A 21,412-nucleotide genomic window follows, 5' to 3' on the forward strand; every position below is an offset into this window, starting at 1 on the left:
AACAGCGTCACGGTGACGTTACCAACGTGGCAAAGTGTACCAGTGAGACAGTGGCACAAGAGAAACAGTGCCATAGTGGAACAGACGGGCAGTGGCACACTGGAGCGATAGAATAGTGAAACAGTGGTACAGACGCACAGTTTGACCGTACACGAATGTGCAGTTGAATAGTGTCACAGTAAAACAGTAAAACACTCGCACAGGGGCTCTGTGGAACAATAAAACAGAAGTAAATTGCAAGAAGCAGAGGCACATTGTCGCACTAGAATAGTGCACAGTGGAACAGTTGCACAGTGGAACCATGGCATATTTGGAACCGTGGAACAGTGGTACAGAGGCACAGTGTAACAAAGACACACCGGGAAAGTGGTACAGCGGAGGCAGAGGCACGGTGGAACAATAGAGCAGTAATATAATTGGCACGGATAAAGAGTGGCGCAATAAAACATACAAATTGGAACAAAGGTACAGTGGCAAAGTGGAAGTCACACAGTGGAACCATGCCAAAATGGTTCAGACCCAAGGGCACGGTGGTTTAGTCGTGCAGTAGGTAGAAAAACAGTGGAATAGTGGCACAGTGAAACCGTCAAACAGAGGTACGGTCGCACTTTAGGACAGTGGCACATAGGAGGCAGAGGCACGGAGGAACAATAAAATAGTAGTACAGAGGAGGAGTGGTACAGTGGAGGTGAATCAGAGTGAAACAGAGTAACAGTGGCACTACGGAACAGTGGTAGTGTGATACAATGGAACAGTGGAGCAGCGGCAATGACTGACAATGGCACCATAGAACAGTGGTACAGTTGAACACACGCACAGTGAGTGGCGCAGTACCACAGGGCAACAGTGCTGCAGTGGAACAGGGGCACAGTCACGAGGTAGGACAATAATTTTTTGCAGAGACGAGATAGATGGGAACACAAGAATAGAAGTATAGTTAAACAGTGGCACATTAGCATAGCGAAACGTTTACAAAGGTGGAACGAAGGTAAGGCGGCACTACGTAACAGTGGCAGAGTTGAGCACAAGTACAGCTCCAGAATGGTCGGAGGTATATAAAAGAGAGGCACATTGGTGCAATGGTAACAGAGGCACAGAGGAACTGTGATACAGGGACACAGTGGCTCAGCTGTACAGTAGATTACACAGAGGACCATAGGAACTGTGCATAGTGCAAGGGTGTCTTAGTGGAACGGAGGCAGGATAGAAAGGCGGAAAGGAGGCACAGTGGAGTAGTGAAACAGTGAACGGTGGCACAGTGGAACGGTGGCACAGTGGAACGGTGGCACAGTGGAACAGTATGGAACGGAAATCTGTGCTAAATGCTAGCTAACAATTAACTGTCACAGTAGAATGATGGAACATTGAAACTGAGGCACAGTGGAACGATTGAACAATAGAACAGTGGAACTGGGGCGCAGTAAAGCATGGCACAGCGAAACAGTGGAAATAATGAACAGTGGAACGATGGCACAGTGGAACAGTGACACAAAGATACAATGGCACACTCAAACAGTTACACAGTGGAACGATTGTACAGTGGAACGACGGCGCAGTGGAAAAGTGGCACAGTCGAACGGTGGCACGGTGGCACGGTGGAACACCGTGGAACGATAGCACAGTGGCACAGAGGCACAGTTGTACAATGGGACGGTGGCATAGTGACACAGTGGCTTAGTGGAGCGATGGCACAAAGAAACGATGGCGAAGTGGAATGGTGGGGAGGCACAATGAGCAAAGGGACATTGGAACTGTGGAGCAGAGGGAAGACGGAAAGAGAGAATTAACCACAATAGAAAGGTAACACCTCTGCGGAAGAATAGGTTAGCTAAGATTCACTTTGACGTTTTAAGTTTGGGTTAATAATTAGGGAGTAATTTGTCCACCTCCTCATTTTTTTGTATAATAACGTTTTACTGATTCTGAACTCCATTTACTTACCTCTTAGTTAACCGAGCACGAGAACCGCACTGGGATTTTCAGTTTACAGACCGAGCGGACATTACTGGATGGTCTGGCCCTGACTGTTAGGTAATAGATCAGTTTTCAATTTAGTGTCGTAAAACCAAAACCAAAGTAATCACTCTATAGAATTATAAAGAACACAGACAATCCAGTAAACTAATCAAAACTCGAAGCAAATACATGTTGCCGGCACGAAGCACGGGAAAACGTGTGCGAGCGCGTCATGATTGGTTTTGGTTTAACTTCTGATTGGCTGAGAAATTGGCGCGAAAGTTTTAAACCAATCACTATGCGTAGAAATGCAAAACCAATGCAAATGCGAATTGCTTTCGATTCTCAAGTGAAAACCGCTCTGACATAGTGTGTTAGATACATTGTAGAGATGACGGCTTTAAGCAACCGAAAAGAAAATGAATGATTGAAAAATATGAAAAATTTATAATAACACGATTATAATATAGTAATTATCTATAGATAAAAAAGGTACTTCTCTATTTACTGGCTTACGTTTTTACCATGTGGGACTCCGATGCAGAGAACTATTTATTATTGCTTTTCTTAAGCGGGCCTAAGGATTTTGCAGTGCGTTGTTCCTCATGAAGATTGTTCGACAGGAAAGCACCACTGTGGGCAATCAGGTTTTGGTTTCGGTAGAGACAAAGCTTTGCAACATTTTATAGTAACGTTGTAATCAACTTCAACTCTTAACAGATTACTTTTTAATTGCTTATAGCTTGTTCCCGCCTGTAGTCAGACAAATGTGGAATACGGGCAAATGACACAGCTATAGCTCAAGCAGTTCTCCATTGCACAGGTCCATTCGCCATCGCGATACTTGTGCAGACGAAGCGCACGTCTCGCCCAAGTTTTGTTGCAAAAATAATGAACTTACAAACTGATGAATCTGAGGTAGTAAAGAAAATCGATTCGACGACAGCTTCCCTAAAAGAACTGTAATTATACTGATGAATCCCTGCAAGTGTACAGGATCAACCATCAAGTCTACAGGAGAGGTGTTTCAGAAAGGCCTTCCCAAGAACTGATCTTAAAATATCTTTTTAATGAAATCTTGCAAAAGATAGTCAAAAAGCAGGTGGTTAAACACGTTCACTTTATCAGCGTTTTAACGTTTTTGTTTGCCTGCTAAAATTCGGGAAAGTAAAGAATTATTTTCTACAAGCAGTCTTGTTTCATTTCCAGTTAATAGCTTAGACTCTGGTTATATATTGTAGTTTATATTTAAGTTCAATTTTTTCCAATGGCTGACTCTAATGCTTTTTGGCCTGGTTTTAACAACTATAAATTAGTTAAATATTATCACATAAACTGAAAATATCGGAGACAGTTTCCGTCTCTGTAACTATCAAACTAGCGTAACATTAAAAATACGTTATATTTGTTTGAGATTAGTGTTTTAATATTTCGTCTGCCAGACATCACACAAGATATTATAAATCAAAGAGGAGAGAGAGTGTTTTATCACATCTCCAAACACCAAGAAGAGATTTGACAAACACGCTGATTTGAAAATACGAAACGTAGCGGGGTATTTTGACGAACATCGAGGTTTTGGAAACGGGATGAAACACTCTCTCTAGTGTTTGATAGATCTTCTTAATCGAAACAAAAACTACGGAGAAATCAAAGAAATCCAAAAACTTTAAAATTTATGCTTATTAAGATCGCATAACCAAAACACTGATAGCCTTTGTTTTTCATGAATTATTAAGGCTTCAAGGAAGTGATCAACCATAACCAATGCAAGTAGTTCTTTCTTTCGTTTGGTTTTTTATCACATTTTATTAGAAACTAGCAATGGTACATTGCAATTCCTGCGTTTTTATTTGTTAACAGGCAATGGTACATGAGCTCATATACCCGGATACGCGTAAACAAAAACAGCTGGTGAGCTCAAATATTGGAACTCTATGGGCGATTTTAATAAAACAATTATTCCACTCACACTTGTTAGGCATGAGATAGTTATAGCCAACTTCTTGGCGCTACGCGTATTGTTGGCTATTTACCATCTCACAGGCCCAGCCAGGGGGGTAGTGGGATACCAATATACCCCATTTTTACCCCCTGGGATACCAAAATACCTGAAAACTGCAAAAACGTTGATACCAAATACCTAAAATTATTAAATCTGATAACAAAGGCTGGTGTAACTAGGGGACGGGAGGGATCCAATTTTTTTTCAAGACAAACAATTTTTTATGTGTTGTTGTCTGTGTAAACAATTCTTTTCGGGCTGTGACTTCCTGCAGAAATTTTTTTTTGTGTGTGTCCAGATAGTGGCCTTGGTTGGTTATTTAATATGTATAGAACTTAAAAAAAACATGTCCTTTTCCTCTTTTTGTTTAATGCTTGCAGTGAGCAGCACCTGCGTGAACTACTTTGTGAACATTTTTGTCTTCTACGTGTTTCGTGTGACCAGCGCTCACCTCTTTTGATCAGGGTGTCTTACAGTTACACAAACAAGTAATTCAGGGTTTTCAATGACATTTTTTATAAGCAGCTTCCGATTGGGAATAGGTTGATGTGACCACAGAAAGGGCCGTAAGGCCCCTTTTAGCTTAGGGGGTCTGGGGGCAAAATTTTGAAATCTAGAAGATCGGAAATGCAATTTCCAGCATCCTGGGCATCAAAAAGAGTGCTGTTGATCATATATCATGATGTATAAATGGCTCCATGACTATCTATTGTCATCAAACTATCAATGGTCTCCTTCTCATGTCCGCAACAATTTATTTGAGCCTTTTTGCTCGTGCAAACAACTTTTTTCAGGATTTTTGTTCCCTTCCCCATCTCCAAAAAAAAATAATGGTCCATCCCTAATTAACAGCTTTGACAAAGTCAAAATCACCATTCATGACCACTCACAGCATGCACTCGATTTAGTGACGCAATAACTGCGGATCTTTTATATATTTTTTTAAAAGTGAAACAAGCACTGAGGATAAGACACTTTACGCTTATATACAAATTCCAAAAATCCAGGAAAACAAAATACTTAGTACCCGTATTTCAGCAAAAAGATACCGAATACCTTGGTTAAAAACACCCAAGATACCGTATACCCAAAACCCCTTGCCGGGCCTGATCTCATATTAAACGCGCTCTCGTGGAATAATTGTTAAATATCCAACGCAAGTTGGTAGAACTGTTAAGTAAAAATCTGTGTAAGCAGTTAAGGGATGGCTGTGAAACCCGAAAAGGATCATTCTAGCACGCTTGGTTTTATAGGTTTAGTGAAGGGTGTGTTGAACAAGGTTCTTTGCAGCTAAATCGCTATCGTTTTCATTTTGAAACAATACCAACTAAATATATTTAGTGAAAAATATCCACATAATTGTTTAAGTTGTTACTTGTAGTTTAACAGTTCAAATAAACCTTGTTGTTGTTATTGTCCAAATGGTCGAGTTAACAGCAAAACTTTTGATAACTTCAGGAACAGTACAACTTTCTTTAAGTTTACAAACATGTTTCGACGTGACATCCGTCATCTTCAGTGCAACGGCTGTTGTAAAAAAGTGAAATTATATAGCGTACAATGTGAGCGTTATATTACGTTACGCGAATACACTTAATTTAAACTTTCAACGGAGCTACAAAGTGCACGTGCACCTGGCCAAAAGAACTTTTGGTCAGCGCACCTACAAAGAAAGCGTAAAATTTATGTGTTTGACCTGTTGATTCAGGTCGGGCTTTTCCCATTTTATGTACATCGCTTCTTTTAGCTTAACTTGGTGCCTAGTTGATGCAGAGTCTAAAACCTCAAAGCAGTCTGTAGAACACGAGCCAAGACAAGTTTCTGAACTCTGTAGATGTTTGAATACATTGGAAGATCTGTCCAATGACTCATTTTTCCTGTTCCACTCCGAGCGGGATGGCAACCTTTTCTTTGACTTCATTAACAGTCAACACCCTAATATTCACTTTACCATGTAAAAGGAAGTCAATCACGTCCTGCCCTTTTTTGATGTCACCATAGGCAACAAAGCTCATAAGAAAGAAAGGTTATTGGGGGAAGGGGGAGGGAGGGGGCTGTGTTCCACTTCTTGTACCTTTTACTCTCGGTCCTCACCTGTCAGTAGTTCTCGCTCTTTGTGCTTATTTTTATTGCAAAAGGACCTAGTATAAGGTTGGTTGAAGGACCTAGTATAATTATCGTGACCAAAGAGAGGTCTCAAGTCGATCTGCAAGTGTTAAGAGACCACAATAATGAAAGGACCACTTGTACAAACAGCAGCGAAGTGAAGCCGGATGTTGGCGTAGATCTTGATCAGCAATATAAGGTAAAACGATAAACTGAATGAAATGCAAGCTTAAAACACTGAAGACACAAAGAACCATGTTCTACAGACTAATGAGTGCTGGGTGGTAGCAAATGTATCTTCAAATGCAAATAAAACTGAATCACTCAAAAAGACCTAAAAAGGCAAAGCAGAAACACTACTTCACAGGGTTCCGACACTTTTTTTCTTGTCACCTGAATCACTGATAACTACTGACCAAAAATTAAACTAAACGGGCATCAGTATTATTTTGGTTCAGTCCTTTTTGGTGACTCAAGATATTTTTACTTTAAACGGAGGCGAGTAGAATTGCGGGATTGCTAAAAGCTCCAAAGATGAACAATTAAGCCTAATTTATTTAATTATGGCTGGTTGGTTGGAATTTAGAATTTTGTATTTGTTAAAAATTCGAATTAATAAGTTGACACTGGCTACAAATATTGTTTTTGGTCGTTTCGGCCAATACTTTTGTCTTCTTCAGCAAGATAAAAATGCAAATGTTCAACGGCGTCCTGTTAACCCTGGGGGGGGGGGGGTGGATGCCCCCCCCCGTAAGGTTTTTTCCCAATTTTGAAAAAAGCATTTACCCTACAATGCTGAAACTTTCGGTAGCTGTTCATTCATCCTTTGCGGAAATTTTGATATGTCAACCATGTGTCCATGGTATATGACGTTGCCATGGCAACGTCATAAATACAAGCAGGTCTTGCCAAAAATCGTCATTTTTAACATTTTTCTTGATTTTTTCCAGTTTTATCAAGCAGAAGTGTAAGATTTATTTTTACATTGCATAAGCATTCTAGCTTAATTTTGCATCAATTTTCGTTATTTTGTGACTTTCTAACAAAATGTTGAAATCCAAGATGGCGGATCCAAGATGGCGGCTCTTATGACGTCACGTGACGTCATATGACGTCACAGCCAATAAAAATTATGTCATCTTGTAGAGTAAGCTAAGGGCTTTCTTCTCAGAGCAAAATAATTTCGCTACGCCTTAATATAACGAAAACTCCGGGGAGGGGTTCCATCCACCCCCCCCCCCCCCTTGTACGATGATGGGGGTATGAGTTTGCTTGTACGTCCGAGGGTTAAAATATGTAACGAATGTGTGATAAAAACTAAATGAACTTTCCGAGTGCAACAAAAGTAGTAGTTTTTATCACACATTAATTCGAACTTTTAACATGCCTGGCTACAACCCGAACACTTTTTTTTTGTATTTGTTACTTGAGGTCAAAATACACGGTCATTCCATTTTGATTAAATTCAATAGAAAATGCATCACATTTTGTAGACGTTATAATTAAGTAACATATTACTGTGCCTCTCAACGCTATAACAAATGAACCCTCAACCATAATTTCGTTGCTATCAATCAAATCTTTTGCGGTTTGTTGAAAATATATGTTCTTCACACTTGCAACTATTCAAATGTTAAACAGCAAATAAAATTCTTGGAGGAAAAGACATAAAATAAACCATTGAGTGTCACGAAAACATCAGAGTTGCGTTATTTTGGACAAGTCAGCGTGACATTTGTCTGACCTGCTGTAATTTCATCCGTCGCATTCTGATGAGTGCTTTTGATCTCGTGATCCTTCAGAAAAACATATCTCCAGACAACATCTTTTAGTTCTGTGAGCAGCTTTTCAGTAGATGGCGGAAAGTGTAAAGATTTACGAAGCACTTTAAATGAACAAATCCATCGAGATACATTCACTTTATACCGAGATCACGGGTAAGTACATTTACTGAGAAACATTAGCTAACATTTGCTTCGCGTGACTAGACATATTCTATGACGGCTTACGGCAAGAAGATTTTAATCTCCAACGCTAAATGAAGTTAATTTTCGTCTTATTCTATGTTGTACAGGGATTCATCTTCTCTCCACGACCACATTTTGTGTTAATGTCCAGAAGTTAATTCCAAACGAGAGGGGTTAATTTGGTTCAGTGGAAACTTTCTTAAGTTCAAGGTAAGCTACGTAGATGCTTAGTTCAATAACAGCCTACTGCATGAAGATTTTTCCTAAACGAAGCAATAAATAATACTCGTCTAATTTGATGTTATACAGGAATTAATCGCCTCTTCACAGCCACAGTTTTGTGTTGTTGATGTCTGGGAGTTAAAAGCGAGCGAGAGGCGGGACCTGTTTAGTTTAAGGTAAGCTAGATGCTTAGTTCTCTATAACAGTCTAATGCATGAAGGTTTTCATCACTAGCGCTAAATGAAGCTTATATTCCGTCTCATTCAATGCATGTTCTATAGGAATTCATCGCTTGTTTCCAGCCACAGTTTTGTGTTGTTGATGACTTGGAGCGAGCGAGAGGCGTTAATTTGGTTTAGAGGGAGCTTTCAAGTTGTGCTATATCAGCCTACTGCATGAAGGAAGGTGTTTATCTCCAGTGCTAAATGAAGCTAATGTTCGTATCATTCGATGTTATACAGGCACAGTTTTGTGTTGTTGATGTCTTTGAGTTGATTGCGAGCAAGAGACGTTAATTTGGTTTAAAGTTCAAGGTAAGCTAGATGCTCAATTCTATAACTCGATCTATAACAGCTTACCGCATAAAAGTTTTTATCTCCAACGCTATAATGAAGTTAATGTTCGTCTCATTTGATGTTATACAGGAATTTATTGCCTCTTTACAGCCACAGTTTTTGTGTTGTTGATGTCTTGGAGATGATTGCGAGCGAGAGACGTTAATTTGGTTCAGAGGGAACTTTTTACGTTCAAGGTAAGCTTGGTGGTTGAAATGCAATTATAAAACATAAGCAAAAGAAAATGATATCGCTGAGTATCATAAGCAAGTTCAGCAAATATATTTATTCCCGAAATTATTTTATTATCAAAACATCGGCACTCATTGTAGAAGAATGATATTTAATTAACGAGAACAGTAAGAAAACTGTTCAGAGGGACGAGCGAGCATGAAAGCGGAAATTGAAAGTGAAATCGAAAGTAGCTTCTCAGTTCTCACGATTGTCATTGCGAGTGACATTTCGATGTAACTTTGTGTAATTGCTAGTGTTGCGTGATCAGTGCAAACGTCTACAGATAGTGGGTTGCACTCCAATATGATTATAACATGTTTTACACTGCAAAATATCGGCTCCTCACGTCTAACGCGTTTTTTCTTGATTCTTAAAACGAAATGGGAAATATTTTTGCAGGCTAAATACAATCTAAAATCCCAGACAACATTCTTGGGGCACTTGCTGTTTTTCCTCACTTGAAACATGAAAATATCTACAAACTCCCCCTCTCCCCCTTTGGAATGTTGTGTAACCTGAAACAACAATGCCTCCCATTGCTACTTATTTCGCAACATTGTAAAGGGGGGAGACGGGTCTTTTCATAGCGTATTTTCATAGCGTATTTCATAGCATTCGTAACAAATCGTTATTAGAGGTGTCCCGAATACCTTTTTCTGGAATTGTAGGTTCACATGCTCCAAAAATTTGCTTCAACAAATAATGGATAAATTCCCAAGAGCATTTAGTTCCGTGACATATCATCATAATTTAAATTTATGTAAACTGTTTATAAGCAAAGTTAACAATTTGAAATTTTCCCCTTCCTTTCTTCTCTGTGAAATTTGGGGCCATCATTCATTATTGCATGGGGGGGGGAGGGGGGTGGGGGTCGTTGTGGAAGCCACCCCAAGTGATTTTGCTCCCGCTCCCTCCCTATGCATTAATAAATGAAAGCCCCTTTATTATGTTTACCTGGGTTCTTTTTTATTTCATGTTTTAGAAATTGCGTTTGTCCGTTTTATTGGTCATCAGGCTATTTTAAAGGCAGTTTCATACCGGATTCCCTGTAAGCTGAGGACTATTATCTTCCCCTTGAATATAAACCAAAAATAATTTAAATCTAAAAAAGCATATTATTGCAAATTTTACAATAAACATTTTGACAGGGAATATGGGAATAATTTAGTTTTGTGAATGGGCAGATGGGGCAATCACCCAACAAAACCTAATACGAAACCTTTTAAACGCTAGTCTGACTTAAAGGGGCTCATATCTCATATATCAAGGAATATTTTCAACCTTGTAAAAAGTTGTATCTTAATTAATGATGATTATTACTCAGTAATTAAAAAAGGGTTTCATAGCTTGTTTTTGAGTGATAAGCACTAAAGCGAAATTAAGGGTGTTTTAACAAGCAATAATGTTGCTATGGATACCAGTGACGTCATGAAAATGACCACAGCTTGTTTAACAATGATTGGATTTTTGTTTGGTATCATTATTGTAGTAGTGACTAATTAAGAGTCATCGACAAAGGAGACTATCGCGTGCGAAAAACTCTTGAGTCATGGCACACTGCCATGACAACTGAAGCGGACAACAATGCTAGGTCATTACCCCCACAATATTCTATTCTTTTAAAATAGTTCTCGTTTATTATCAAATTCTCACTATTTTTCTTGTCACCTTTTTACGCATTTTTATTCTGTATTTTTTTTCACACATTTTACTCTATATATTTATTCATTCGTGCCATTTTTATCATTCGTTAAAGGCTGTAGTTTGGCAGCCGAAAGCTTATTTTTAACAAAATTTTTAACCAGAGAACGCTTCAAAAACCTTTTACAAAAAAAATAAAGATGAATTCCAGTCCGTACTGCGCAATCTCGGCTGCAATGTTTATGTGAGCCTCACACGAAGAAATGTTTACAAGCAAAACTAAAAATTCCGTGACAAACTTACCTTTTTCGATTCTTCATTATTAACGCCAGATATCCGTGCAGAACAAATAATAACGAGTAGAAGAACCTTGACCTATTTCAAACCGTCGTTTCAGCTCATCGGGAATTCTTGAACGAAACGAACTGTAATGGCGGTCTAAAAAACTTCATGTATGCTGTCGCCGAAGTGTAACGTTTCAACGAACTCAAGACAAAAACGAAAACAAACCCCGAGTCTGCGCAGTACGGACTGGAAATCGTCTTTAAGAATTGTTGCACTGACCCATTGAAGTATCAGAGCACGAAAGTCAAAAGTGCGGGAAACCGATGTATGAAGTCTTTGGTTTAAAGATAGGATTAAACTTTCAAAACTGATAACAAATCGAACGAATTATTTTTCTAGGTTCATTTAATCGCGACTCCATGGCTTCAGCTTCTCCACCACCAGTTGCATCCACCAAGGAGACGACCAACTACGCTCGGTTGTGCCGTCTGCTGGTGGATGTGGGATCCCAGGCCTTGAGGGACACCTTTGATGGTATACACCCTCCAGCAGGACTGCATCTTGTTTTGGCACGTCATCCAGAACATGCGACACTACAGACCCTTAGGACGAGAAGAATCCTCAATCCTACCCAATGGGGAAAGTTGTACCCTACTATCCCTTCAACTGTTTCATCAGCGAGCTTTGATGTAACGCTCCTGATGGTACTGCTGAGGAATATCTGTGGTTTGCACGCTCCCGTCACTGGATGGGACAGTCTTCCGCCTCCTGCTGACACAAGTAAAGAAGCCAACATAGCCAGGGTGAAGTACTACCGTAATACTGTATACGGCCATGCCAGCCAGGCTTCTGTTGATGATGCTACATTTAACACCTACTGGCAGGATATCGGTAACGCGCTGGTAGCACTGGGAGGAGCGAGTTATGGAACAGCAATCAATAAGCTCAAGACTGCGTGCATGGATCCCGACACGGAGGAATACTACAGAGAGCTGCTAAAGCAATGGAAGAAAGATGAAGACATCATCAAGGACAAACTTGATGGAATAGAAGGTATGTTAGAATTAAGCTTAAAATGTTGCAAAACAGGCAACTATGATTCTAATCATTGACCTCACAATGGACGGGTGTAATCAAAGATTGTATGCGAAAAAATATTCCAGGTCGGTCGAAAAAAAGCTCCACTTATGGTTTCATGCGTGAGCTGCAGTTGAGCTTTTGAGTGTTAACCTCAAACAAGGGGCCGAAAGTTTTTCTGATTACCAACCCTCACACAAAGTAAGCGAGACTGACTGATTGACTTTTTAAAAAGGTAAACATACAAAATTATTGATACCAAAAGCTGAAATAAAAAGTTGATAAAATTACGTTTACCAACTGTAGACTAAGGAGAACACTTCTGATTAAATAACAGCGCAAACTGATAGAAATTTATGCTTTTAACACATTAATATTTTTCTTGTTTGGTATCTCTGATCTTTTAACAATTACAACAGCTAATGCAATCTGACACTCCCATTATAAAGACACCATCAAACTAAACGGAAACTTATGTAAATGTTCATCCTCAGACAAACTCGGAAACGAACTTCAGCAGATGAAAAGTGAGATAGGAAACATAAGCGGCAAGTTGGACACTTTGATGGCACAAAGGGAAGAAACCCAGGATGAAGGTCAGTTTTAAATGAAGGGCGATAGCAGTTTTTACACAGCACAAAACAGCTAATCTAGCGAAAAAGAAGTTCGTTTTAGGTATCTCTTTACTCGCCCTGAGTTGCACTTTTAGAGACTGACTTGATAGAAATTAAACTCTACACTGACGATTCATATCCTCAGACCAAGCAAGAGATGATTTTCTGCAAATGAGAAGTGAAATACGAAACATCGCTGAAAAGTTGAATACTCAGATGTCATCAAGACAAGAAGTGAAGGATGAAGGTGAAGATGAAACTATGTTTACGACTCCAATTAAAGTTATTGTAGACCTAAGGGTCCCACTAAGGGGTGTCGTCTGGGAAATAGTTCGCATTCGCGTCGCTAATAATGAAACCTTTGTAGGTAATTATCACTGAAAAGAAAATTAGAGAGAAGTGCATAAAAGAGAAGGTGGGGGAGGCTTAATAGAGTTCTTATGATGATACTACTTTGTACTACTTCACAAAGAATTACTCAAAATGAGGTAACACAAAGACCATCTAAGAAAGAAATTTAAAAGTCACTGTCTTGATTTCACTTAATGAAAAGGGATTTGATTCTTAGAAAGCACCAAAGACAATCTTGAGGCGATAAAAGTTGAAAAAAAGTTAGACACTTTGACGAGCCGAGCACCGCCTGTAGAAAGGGAACCCGAGCTGGAAGGTAAGATCCGCCTGTTATCCTCGGGAATGTTTGGAGAGAAAGAAAAGGAGAGAAGAACCGGGGAGGTGGTGGGAGGCTGCATATGCTAGTTGTGGCTAGCTGCTGTAGTAAAACTCTGGTTGATTGAATACATGTTTGAGGTGTTGACTTATTGCCTCTTGGAAACCTAGCTGGTTTTAGACTCTTCTCCGGATTGCAAATGAGCTAAAAAGGAAAACAAATAACTATCCACTATAGTACACGTTGAAAAAAGTGTGCTTGTCTGACACCGTCCCAAAAACTATAAAATTAGTGGCAATATACGAACAGCATTTGGTGGCCCATTGTTATTACTCCATTTTATGCCATGAAATGTTCTATTTTGCTTTCAAGTTAATCATTTAATTTCAAGTTAAATTTAAAACGAAAACTGAATTTTCATTTCATTTTCTATTTTAAAGTGCATTTGCAAAATCATATAAAAATATTATCAGTTTCAGAGCAAAAAAACATTAAATACCTACATTTTTTTAAGGTTAATGTTAAAATCGTTTATAAATTAAAAACGTATGAAATATAATCAAATGAATCAAGAGTTGGCGAAAGAACATAATAAGTACTTGAAGTGGCTTTATTTACTTACTTCTAGATGTTTTTGATCCAACCGAAATCATTGATGCAATTTGTCAGCTCTACAAACTCCGCGAGGGATGGCTTGCCCCTTTTCCGTGGTGTGAAGAGTTTCACTTTCATCTTGATGATATTTTCACCAGACTCAAAGTGGTCAGCAGAAAGAAAACGAGAGGAACAGCGACAACTAACACCGTTAACATGTCTGGGATCTTTAAACCACATGAAGAATGTCCACATCCAAGAACAGTGTTAATTGAAGGAAAACCTGGTATGAGGAAGACAACATACTGCAAAAAGTTTGTATATGACTGGGCTACAGGAAAACAAGAACCAGAAAGCAGTTTTTCAAGGCTCGAAACAGTGTTGTTGCTGAGGTGTCGTGATATGACGTCTAACCTATGGGAGGCCATTGATGATCAACTTCTGCCTCGAGATGTTAAAGAAGACGTCAGAGAAAGATTCTTCGACTTCATTCGCCACAACCAGTCTAACGTATTGCTGATACTTGATGGATTAGACGAGGTTCCTGCGAATAAACTGCCAATGTTCTCAGAAATCATTCAAGGCAGAGTACTTCCAAAATGTGGATTGGTTGCTACGGCACGGCACGACGCTGGAATGAAGGTGAGAATACACTGTGACACCTTGCTGGAGATCGAAGGGTTTAGCGAAGAAGATGCACGGCAGTTTATCGTCAAGTATTTTAAAACCATGGAGGATTTGGCCCAAACGCTCTTGTACAAGCTGGAAATTGATGAAAACTTGAACGAATTAACGGCAAATCCTCTGAACACTGCACTTCTATGTCTCGTTTGCGAAGAATTTCAGGGTGCTTTTCCAGAAAGTAGAACTAAACTGTATATGGATATAGTACAGTGTGTCCTGAGACGATACATACAGAAGAAAGGATTACCAGAAAACAGCGCGGATCTCATTGAAGCTTACAAAACTCAGTTCAAACACCTTGGCTGGATAGCTTTGAAAGGTCTGCGTCACGGCAACTTGGACTTTGAGGAAAGTGAGCTCGGAAGCCATTCAGCTGACTTACCTGGATTCGGATTTCTGTCAGTTCACCCAGGAGGCAGCAAACTAAGACCACGCCGACGTTACAGCTTTCTACACAAGAGTTTCCAAGAATTCTTTGCAGCATTTTATCTGTGTTGTCAGCTTCTTGACAAAGAAATCAGTGCTGACAGCTTTGCTGCTGACAGAAGATACTTCCATGAGCTGAAAGAGGTGATTAAATTCACATGTGGCATGATAGCGGCACGTTGCGACAAAACAACAGAAGCTCTTGTCAAGAATTTAACCACACAAGTGAACCATGAAGATGACGGTGACTACGTTCCTGTTGTATTGGAGGGAATTAGAGAATGTAAACAAGAACACAGTGATTTTCATTTAAAATTGGCACGCATGTTTGGCTCATTGCTTAAACTGCAAAGTTTTGCTCTCGAATCAGAAACTGAGCCTGACGTTGTTGTTTTAGCTGAAGTACTTAAAGGTAATTCAAGTCTGACAAAGTTAAATTTGTCTGGAAATGACATCGGTGACGTTGGCGCTGCTGGTCTAGCTGAAGCATTACAAAACAACAAAAATCTGACAGAGTTGGATTTGTCTTACAATTACATTGGTGACCACGGTGCTACTGGACTAGCTGCCCCATTACAAAAGAACACAGGTCTGACAGGGTTGAGTTTGTTTCACAATTACATTGGTGACCAAGGAGCTGTTGGACTAGCTGAAGCATTAAAAAAGAACACGAGTCTGACAGAGTTGGATTTGTCTGAAAATAACATTTGGGACGAAGGTGCTGCTGGTCTAGCTGAAGCATTAAAAAAGAACACAAATCTGGCAGTGTTGGAATTGTCTCTCAATTACAGTGGTGACGAAGGGGCTACTGGACTAGCTGAAGCATTAAAAAAGAACACGAGTCTGACAGAGTTGTATTTGTCTGAAAATAACATTGGGGACAAAGGTGCTGCTGGACTAGCTGAAGCATTACAAAAGAACACAAGTTTGACAAAGTTGATTTTGCTTGGCAATTACATTGGTGACCAAGGTGCTGCTGTACTAGCTGAAGCATTACAAAAGAACACAAATCTGGCAGTGTTGAATTTGTCTCACAATAACATTGGTGACGAAGGGGCTACTGGTCTAGCTGAAGCGATGAGAAAGAATGCAGTTCTGAGGAAGCTGCATTTGTTTAAAAATCACATAAGTGAAGCTGTAGTCAGTGAACTACACTTGGAACATGGTGATCGTGTTGTTCTCTGACTCCATCTGAACCTGAATAGAGCGACAATAGAGGCTCTCATTTCAGTTTACGAAATTAAAGGACCCATCTGATATAAATGTTCTAAACTTTTTACCATTTTACAGGTTTCGTCTTTTGCATGAACTCTGTTATATATTATCCAACACTGCTTTTTATGAAGAATTTATAAGAACAATAGTTAAGTGATTTGCTTATTTTTTTCTAGATTTATTTGTTTTCAACCGTTTGGAGCGTGAAAAAGTTACATTGATATCGTCTAGAATTTTCAACCTCTTCAGGGTTCTCTTCAGGACATGATAATGAATATTATATAAGTCACTACGTTAAATATGCTGGGCAAGTAAGAACTTCCTTGTAACCACAAGGAAGTTCAATAAAAAATAGTTAATAGGTACTACAAACTGTCTCCTCAACTCAGAAAAAAAAGAACCAGAAAAATGTTATTTCAAAACAATGGAACAGTGGCAATTGTGGAACAGTTGTACAGGGGAGACAGTGACGCAGTGAAACAGGGGCAAAGTAAAATAGTCATACAGTGGAACAATGCAACGGTGGAACTGAGCTCCTTGCCACATTTACCACCGTGGCCCAGTGGTACTGAGACACAGTGTACCAAAGACACATTGGGGAAGTGACACAGCGGAGGAGGAGGCACAGTGGAACAAGAACAGTAATATAGCATAGTCGCAAAAGTGGTACACTGAAGCAGAGGCACGGATTAACAGTGGCACAGTAAAACAGACAAAGTGGAATAAAGGTACAGTGACACGGAGGAACAGAGGCAGGGTGGTAGCGAGGCAGTCGAAGTCACGCAATGGAAAAGTGGCACAGAGGAACAGAGGCAGGGTGGTAGAGATGCACAATGGAAGTCACACAGTGGAACAGAGGAACGGAGGCAGGGTGGTAGAGAGGCGAAGTCACACGATGGAAAAGTGGCGCCGTGGAACCGTGCCACAATGGTGCAGACCTAAGGGCACAGTGACACAGTCGTGTAGTAGGTAGAAGAACGGTGGAATAGAGGTACAGTGGAACAGTAAAACAGAGGTACGGTCGCACTTTGGGACAGTGGCACAGTGGAGGCAGAGGAGCAATAAAGTAGTAGTACAGAGGAACAGTGGAGCGGAGGCAGAATGGAACAAATTTACAGCGGCACTACGGAACAGTGTCATGTAAAACAATGGAACAGTGGAGCAGTGGCAATGTGTTACAATGGCACTGTAGAACAGTGGTACAGTTGAACAGACGCACCGTTGTACAGTTGCGCGTGGTGACAGTGGCACAATGGTGAAGAGGCGCAGTGGCACAGCGCAACAGTGCCGCATAAAAACAGAGGCACAGTCGCACAGTAGGACAATTGCAGAGTGAAGGCAGAGGAAAAGTGGGATAATAGTTAGAATGGAAGTATAGTTAAACAAATGCACAGTAGCACAGTGAAACGCAAGTGAGTGAAACAGAGGTACAGTGGCACTACGTAACAGTGGCAGAGTTGAGCAGAAGTACAGCTCTGCAATGGTCAGAGGTAAAGTGTAAGTGAGGCACAGTGGCACAGTGGAACCGTGGCACAATGATACAGAGGTACAGTGTCGCAGTGGAACGGTGACACAGTAAACAGTAGCATAGTCGCACAAAGGCACAGTCGCGCTGTGGGACAGTGGCTCAGTGAGGATAGAGGAAAAGTACTGTAGTGCAGTAACAGTGTAGAATTATAGCACAGTGGAAAAGTGGCACTGTAGAACAGTGGCACAGTGGAGCAGAGTTATAGTGGAAGTTAAACTGTAGAACAGCGGCATAGTGGAACAGCGGCACTGAAGAATGGCACACTGCAGACATAGTGGAACAGTTGCTTATTTGAATGGAGGCACAGTGGCACGGTGGGACAGGGATACAATGGAACAATCGCACACTGGCACAAAGGAACAGAGGCAGAGTAGAACGGAGACATACAGTAGTGGCAAAATGGAACAGAGGCAATCTGGAAGAGAGGCACTGTGGCACAGTGGAACCGTGCCTTGGTGGAACAGTCGCATATTGGCAGAATGGCACAGCGGAACTGTGATACAGGGACACAGTGGAACAGCTGAACAGCGGCACCGTATAGCAGTGGCTCAGTTGCATGGTGGAACAGAGACCATTGGAACCATGCACAGTGGATAGGTGGCATAGTGGAACAGCGGCTTAGTGGAACGGAGGTAGAATAGCATGGTGGAACGGAGGCATAGCGGAGTAGTGGCGCAGTTAAACAATAACACAGTGAAACAGAGGCACAGTGAAACAAGGCAGAGCTGCTCAATGGAACTAAGGCACAGTGGAACGGTGGCAGCGGGGAACGGTAGCACAGTGGAACATTGACACAGATGAACGATGGCACAGTGGAACAATGGTACAGTGGAACAGTGGCACCGTGGAACAGTGGCACAGGGAAACGGTGGAACGGGGGAACGGTGGCACAGCGGAACGATGGCATAGTGGAATGGTGGTACAGTGAAACGGTGCAAAGGGGAAAACAGGAACAGTGGAACAGTGGCAAGGGGAGTGATGACACAGTGGAACCGAGGCACAGTGGAACCGAGGTACAGTGGAACTTAGGCACAGTGTAGCAGTGGCACAACGCAACTGGAGCAGAGAGAAAACGAAAAGAGAAAGTTGATCACAATAGTTAAGGTATACCTTTTCGGAAGAATAGGTTTGCTAAGATTTCACATTGACGTTTTAAGTTTGGTTTTATGATAAGTGAGTGATCTTCCACCTCCACATTTTCCGTTTAATAAACTTTTACTGATTTTTAACTCCATTTACTTACCTCTTAGGTAACCGAGCACGAGGACCGTACTGGGTTAATATTGCCTGGGATGTTTCTAGTTTACGGACCGAGCGGGCATTACTGGTAGGTCTGGCCCTGACACGTGTGACAAGCTGCATTTTTGCAACAATTGTTTTTCTCTGCGACAGAATTCTGTTGCTGCGATCAGTTGCATGAATTCCAGTTTAAATTCGTGCGACTAAACGCAGCGACAAAATGAGCAAAAGCAGCGATTTTGCAGCATGTGCTCACTTCTGCGACAAGTCGCTACGACAAAATATAAATTAACCAATGAGCGAGCGTCGTGTATTTTCGCCACATTGAATTGGAAAACTACTTCACATTTCCACCCCTCCAAGACCCTCTTCCAAACTCGCTGCGTGTGCACCGAACAAGCGCCTTTTCGCAGCGACATGTTTTGAAGCAGTACACACGGAGCGACCTGTCGCTGCGACTTTTCTCCTAGTGTGTCCTGACCTTTAGGTGTGCTCAGCGTGCGTTAGGTACATGAATAGGTGATGGTTGTGGGCAACCGAAGAAAAAAAGGATGTCATATGTGTCTCAAACGTCTTACTTGGTTTAATCGACTTCAATCTACCCTAGGATATACAGAAGCTTTCTGAGATATATAGCTCCCAGGATTAAACTGAATTTAAGCGAAAACACTGTGTATGACTTTATCTGGATAACTGTGCATTCAATGAACGAAAATGGCTGAATGAAAAAATGAAAAACAAAAAAAAATTTATTATAACATGATTAAAATATAGTAGTATAAAAGTCATAGTATAAAAGTCATAGTTCTCCATTGACTGTTATTTATATTTACCGTGTGGGACTCCGATGCAGCGAACTATTTATTAATTTGTTGCTTAAGGGGGCACAAGGATGTTGCAGTGCGTAGGAGTAACGATTGTTCGACAGGAAAGCACCACTGTAGGTAGTCATACAAACAACCATTCTTGGTTTCGGTAAAGGCAACGCATAACAACATTCATAGCAACTTTGCAATCAACTTCCAACTCTTAATTGATTTCTTTTTATTTCTTATAGCTTGTCCATACCAATGATTAGACTTATGTTTACAGCGGGCAAAAAACACGACCATAGCTCAAGCAGTCCTCCATTGCACAAGACCATGCGCCATTGTGATTCTTATGCAGACGAAGCACAATTTAACGGCAAGTCGCAGCCAACTGCTCCTGTTGTTTCCGTCAGAAGTACTGAACAGCTTACAAAGGAATGGACTTGGAGTATTAAAGAAAATCGATATGACGACGGTCATTCCAAAAGAACTGCCGTGTACCATTACTGATGAATCCCTTCAAGTGTATAGAATCAACCATCGAGTCTTGGACCTTGAAAGATCTCTTTAAGTAAATCTTTTAAAATATCCTTAAAGACGTTTACTTTATTTTATTTTTTCTTTTCGTTTCTTTGCCCAAAATCGTCAAGTTTCGAATTATTTTTTTAGGTTCTTGCCCAGGCAAAAGTTAGGATTTTTATTTTCCCCGATTTCTTGTTACAGTAATGCCATTCATAGAGAAAAGCTTCAACTTTGGTTGTATGTTGTAATTTATACTTAAGTTTGATTTTTTGCATTTTGAATGCTTCTTGGTTTCGATGGAACAACTGTAAATTAGGAAGATGTCTTGCTACAATGGAACAATTCACGTTTTTGTAGCTAGCAAACTAGTATGACATTAAAATACGTTATTTGTGTGAGTTCGTTGCTTTGATTACCGTAATATTTTAGTTTGCAAATATAATAGATAAGGCACACAAGATAATGATTTTCACATTGAAAGTTTCATATAGACGTACCATGACCGAGAAGCACTACGCTTTTGATTGTTTTTCATTTAATAATTATCCAAAGCACTTCCGTGGAATATCCAGTAAAAGGAGATTGGTTGAGATGTTAATGGCACACGACTGTTTGGTTTATTCTACTGGACAATTTCCGAGAGTCGGTAGTCCCGTTTTCGTATTCCATTATACCGTTTTGGATCATTATCTGTTGCACCAGTTTCAGGTCTTTCGGCTTTAACGGCCATAGCAAATTTCGTGGTTCAACTGAAAAGTTGGGTTCTTTGCAAGATTTTCAAATAGAATTCATTATTCCCGAACAAAAATTCTCAACCGAAATTAACGGAATTTGTTTTTTAATGGTAAATAATCAGTGTAAACACGGAACTTACAAATTACTATCGTTTTTATTGTGATACTATTTTAGTCTTTTTATTACTCCTTGATGTTTTTCTATGTTAGGAAAACTATTATTTGGAGGTTGATTTAATATACTGTGACATTGCTTCTTTATGCTTCTTTATGCTATAAATCACTGGCGAGCCCCTATTGTGGCTAATCACTCTAAAGCTGGGCCACTTACCA

General features: G+C 40.3%; 3 protein-coding genes across 4 annotated transcripts in view; all 3 read left to right on the forward strand.

Moving 5' to 3' along the window:
* Window positions 1–21,412, forward strand: part of LOC144664006 (uncharacterized) — a 358,501-nt gene that overhangs the window by 41,050 nt on the left and 296,039 nt on the right. Inside the window, exons 6-7 of the mRNA XM_078525100.1 lie at window positions 12,542–12,643; window positions 12,807–12,908. Coding sequence (XP_078381226.1) covers window positions 12,542–12,643; window positions 12,807–12,908 — 204 coding nt within the window. The remainder of the gene's footprint in view (window positions 1–12,541; window positions 12,644–12,806; window positions 12,909–21,412) is intronic.
* Window positions 909–20,743, forward strand: LOC144664028 (uncharacterized). Of its 2 annotated transcripts, XR_013572724.1 has the most exons (4): window positions 909–977; window positions 17,665–18,879; window positions 19,026–19,102; window positions 20,072–20,743. XR_013572724.1 is itself a non-coding variant. In XM_078525142.1 (3 exons), exons 2-3 carry the CDS (start codon window positions 19,068–19,070, stop codon window positions 20,331–20,333), a joined length of 297 nt encoding a protein of 98 aa, XP_078381268.1. In that variant the 5' UTR covers window positions 17,228–18,879; window positions 19,026–19,067; the 3' UTR covers window positions 20,334–20,743. The 2 variants fall into 2 exon arrangements, 1 of the variants encoding a protein (XP_078381268.1); XM_078525142.1 differs by lacking the exon at window positions 909–977 and having other exon boundaries at window positions 17,228–18,879.
* Window positions 13,423–17,163, forward strand: LOC144664015 (NLR family CARD domain-containing protein 4-like). Its single transcript, XM_078525121.1, has one exon. It carries the CDS (start codon window positions 14,139–14,141, stop codon window positions 16,215–16,217), a length of 2,079 nt encoding a protein of 692 aa, XP_078381247.1. The 5' UTR covers window positions 13,423–14,138; the 3' UTR covers window positions 16,218–17,163.

The sequence above is a fragment of the Oculina patagonica genome, chromosome 8, assembly GCF_052425735.1.
Source record: "Oculina patagonica isolate OP01 chromosome 8, crgOcupat, whole genome shotgun sequence".
NCBI lineage: Eukaryota > Metazoa > Cnidaria > Anthozoa > Scleractinia > Oculinidae > Oculina > Oculina patagonica.

What these genes read in the sequence shown, in the direction of transcription:
- LOC144664028 (XM_078525142.1), top strand. Translation starts at nt 19,068, where the DNA reads ATGTTTCTAGTTTACGGACCGAGCGGGCATTACTG. An exon ending in GGACCGAGCGGGCATTACTG is followed by an intron (nt 19,103 to 20,071) that starts GTAGGTCTGGCC and finishes TATTTCTTATAG; the next exon opens with CTTGTCCATACCAATGATTA.
- LOC144664015 (XM_078525121.1), top strand. Translation starts at nt 14,139, where the DNA reads ATGTCTGGGATCTTTAAACCACATGAAGAATGTCCACATCCAAGAACA.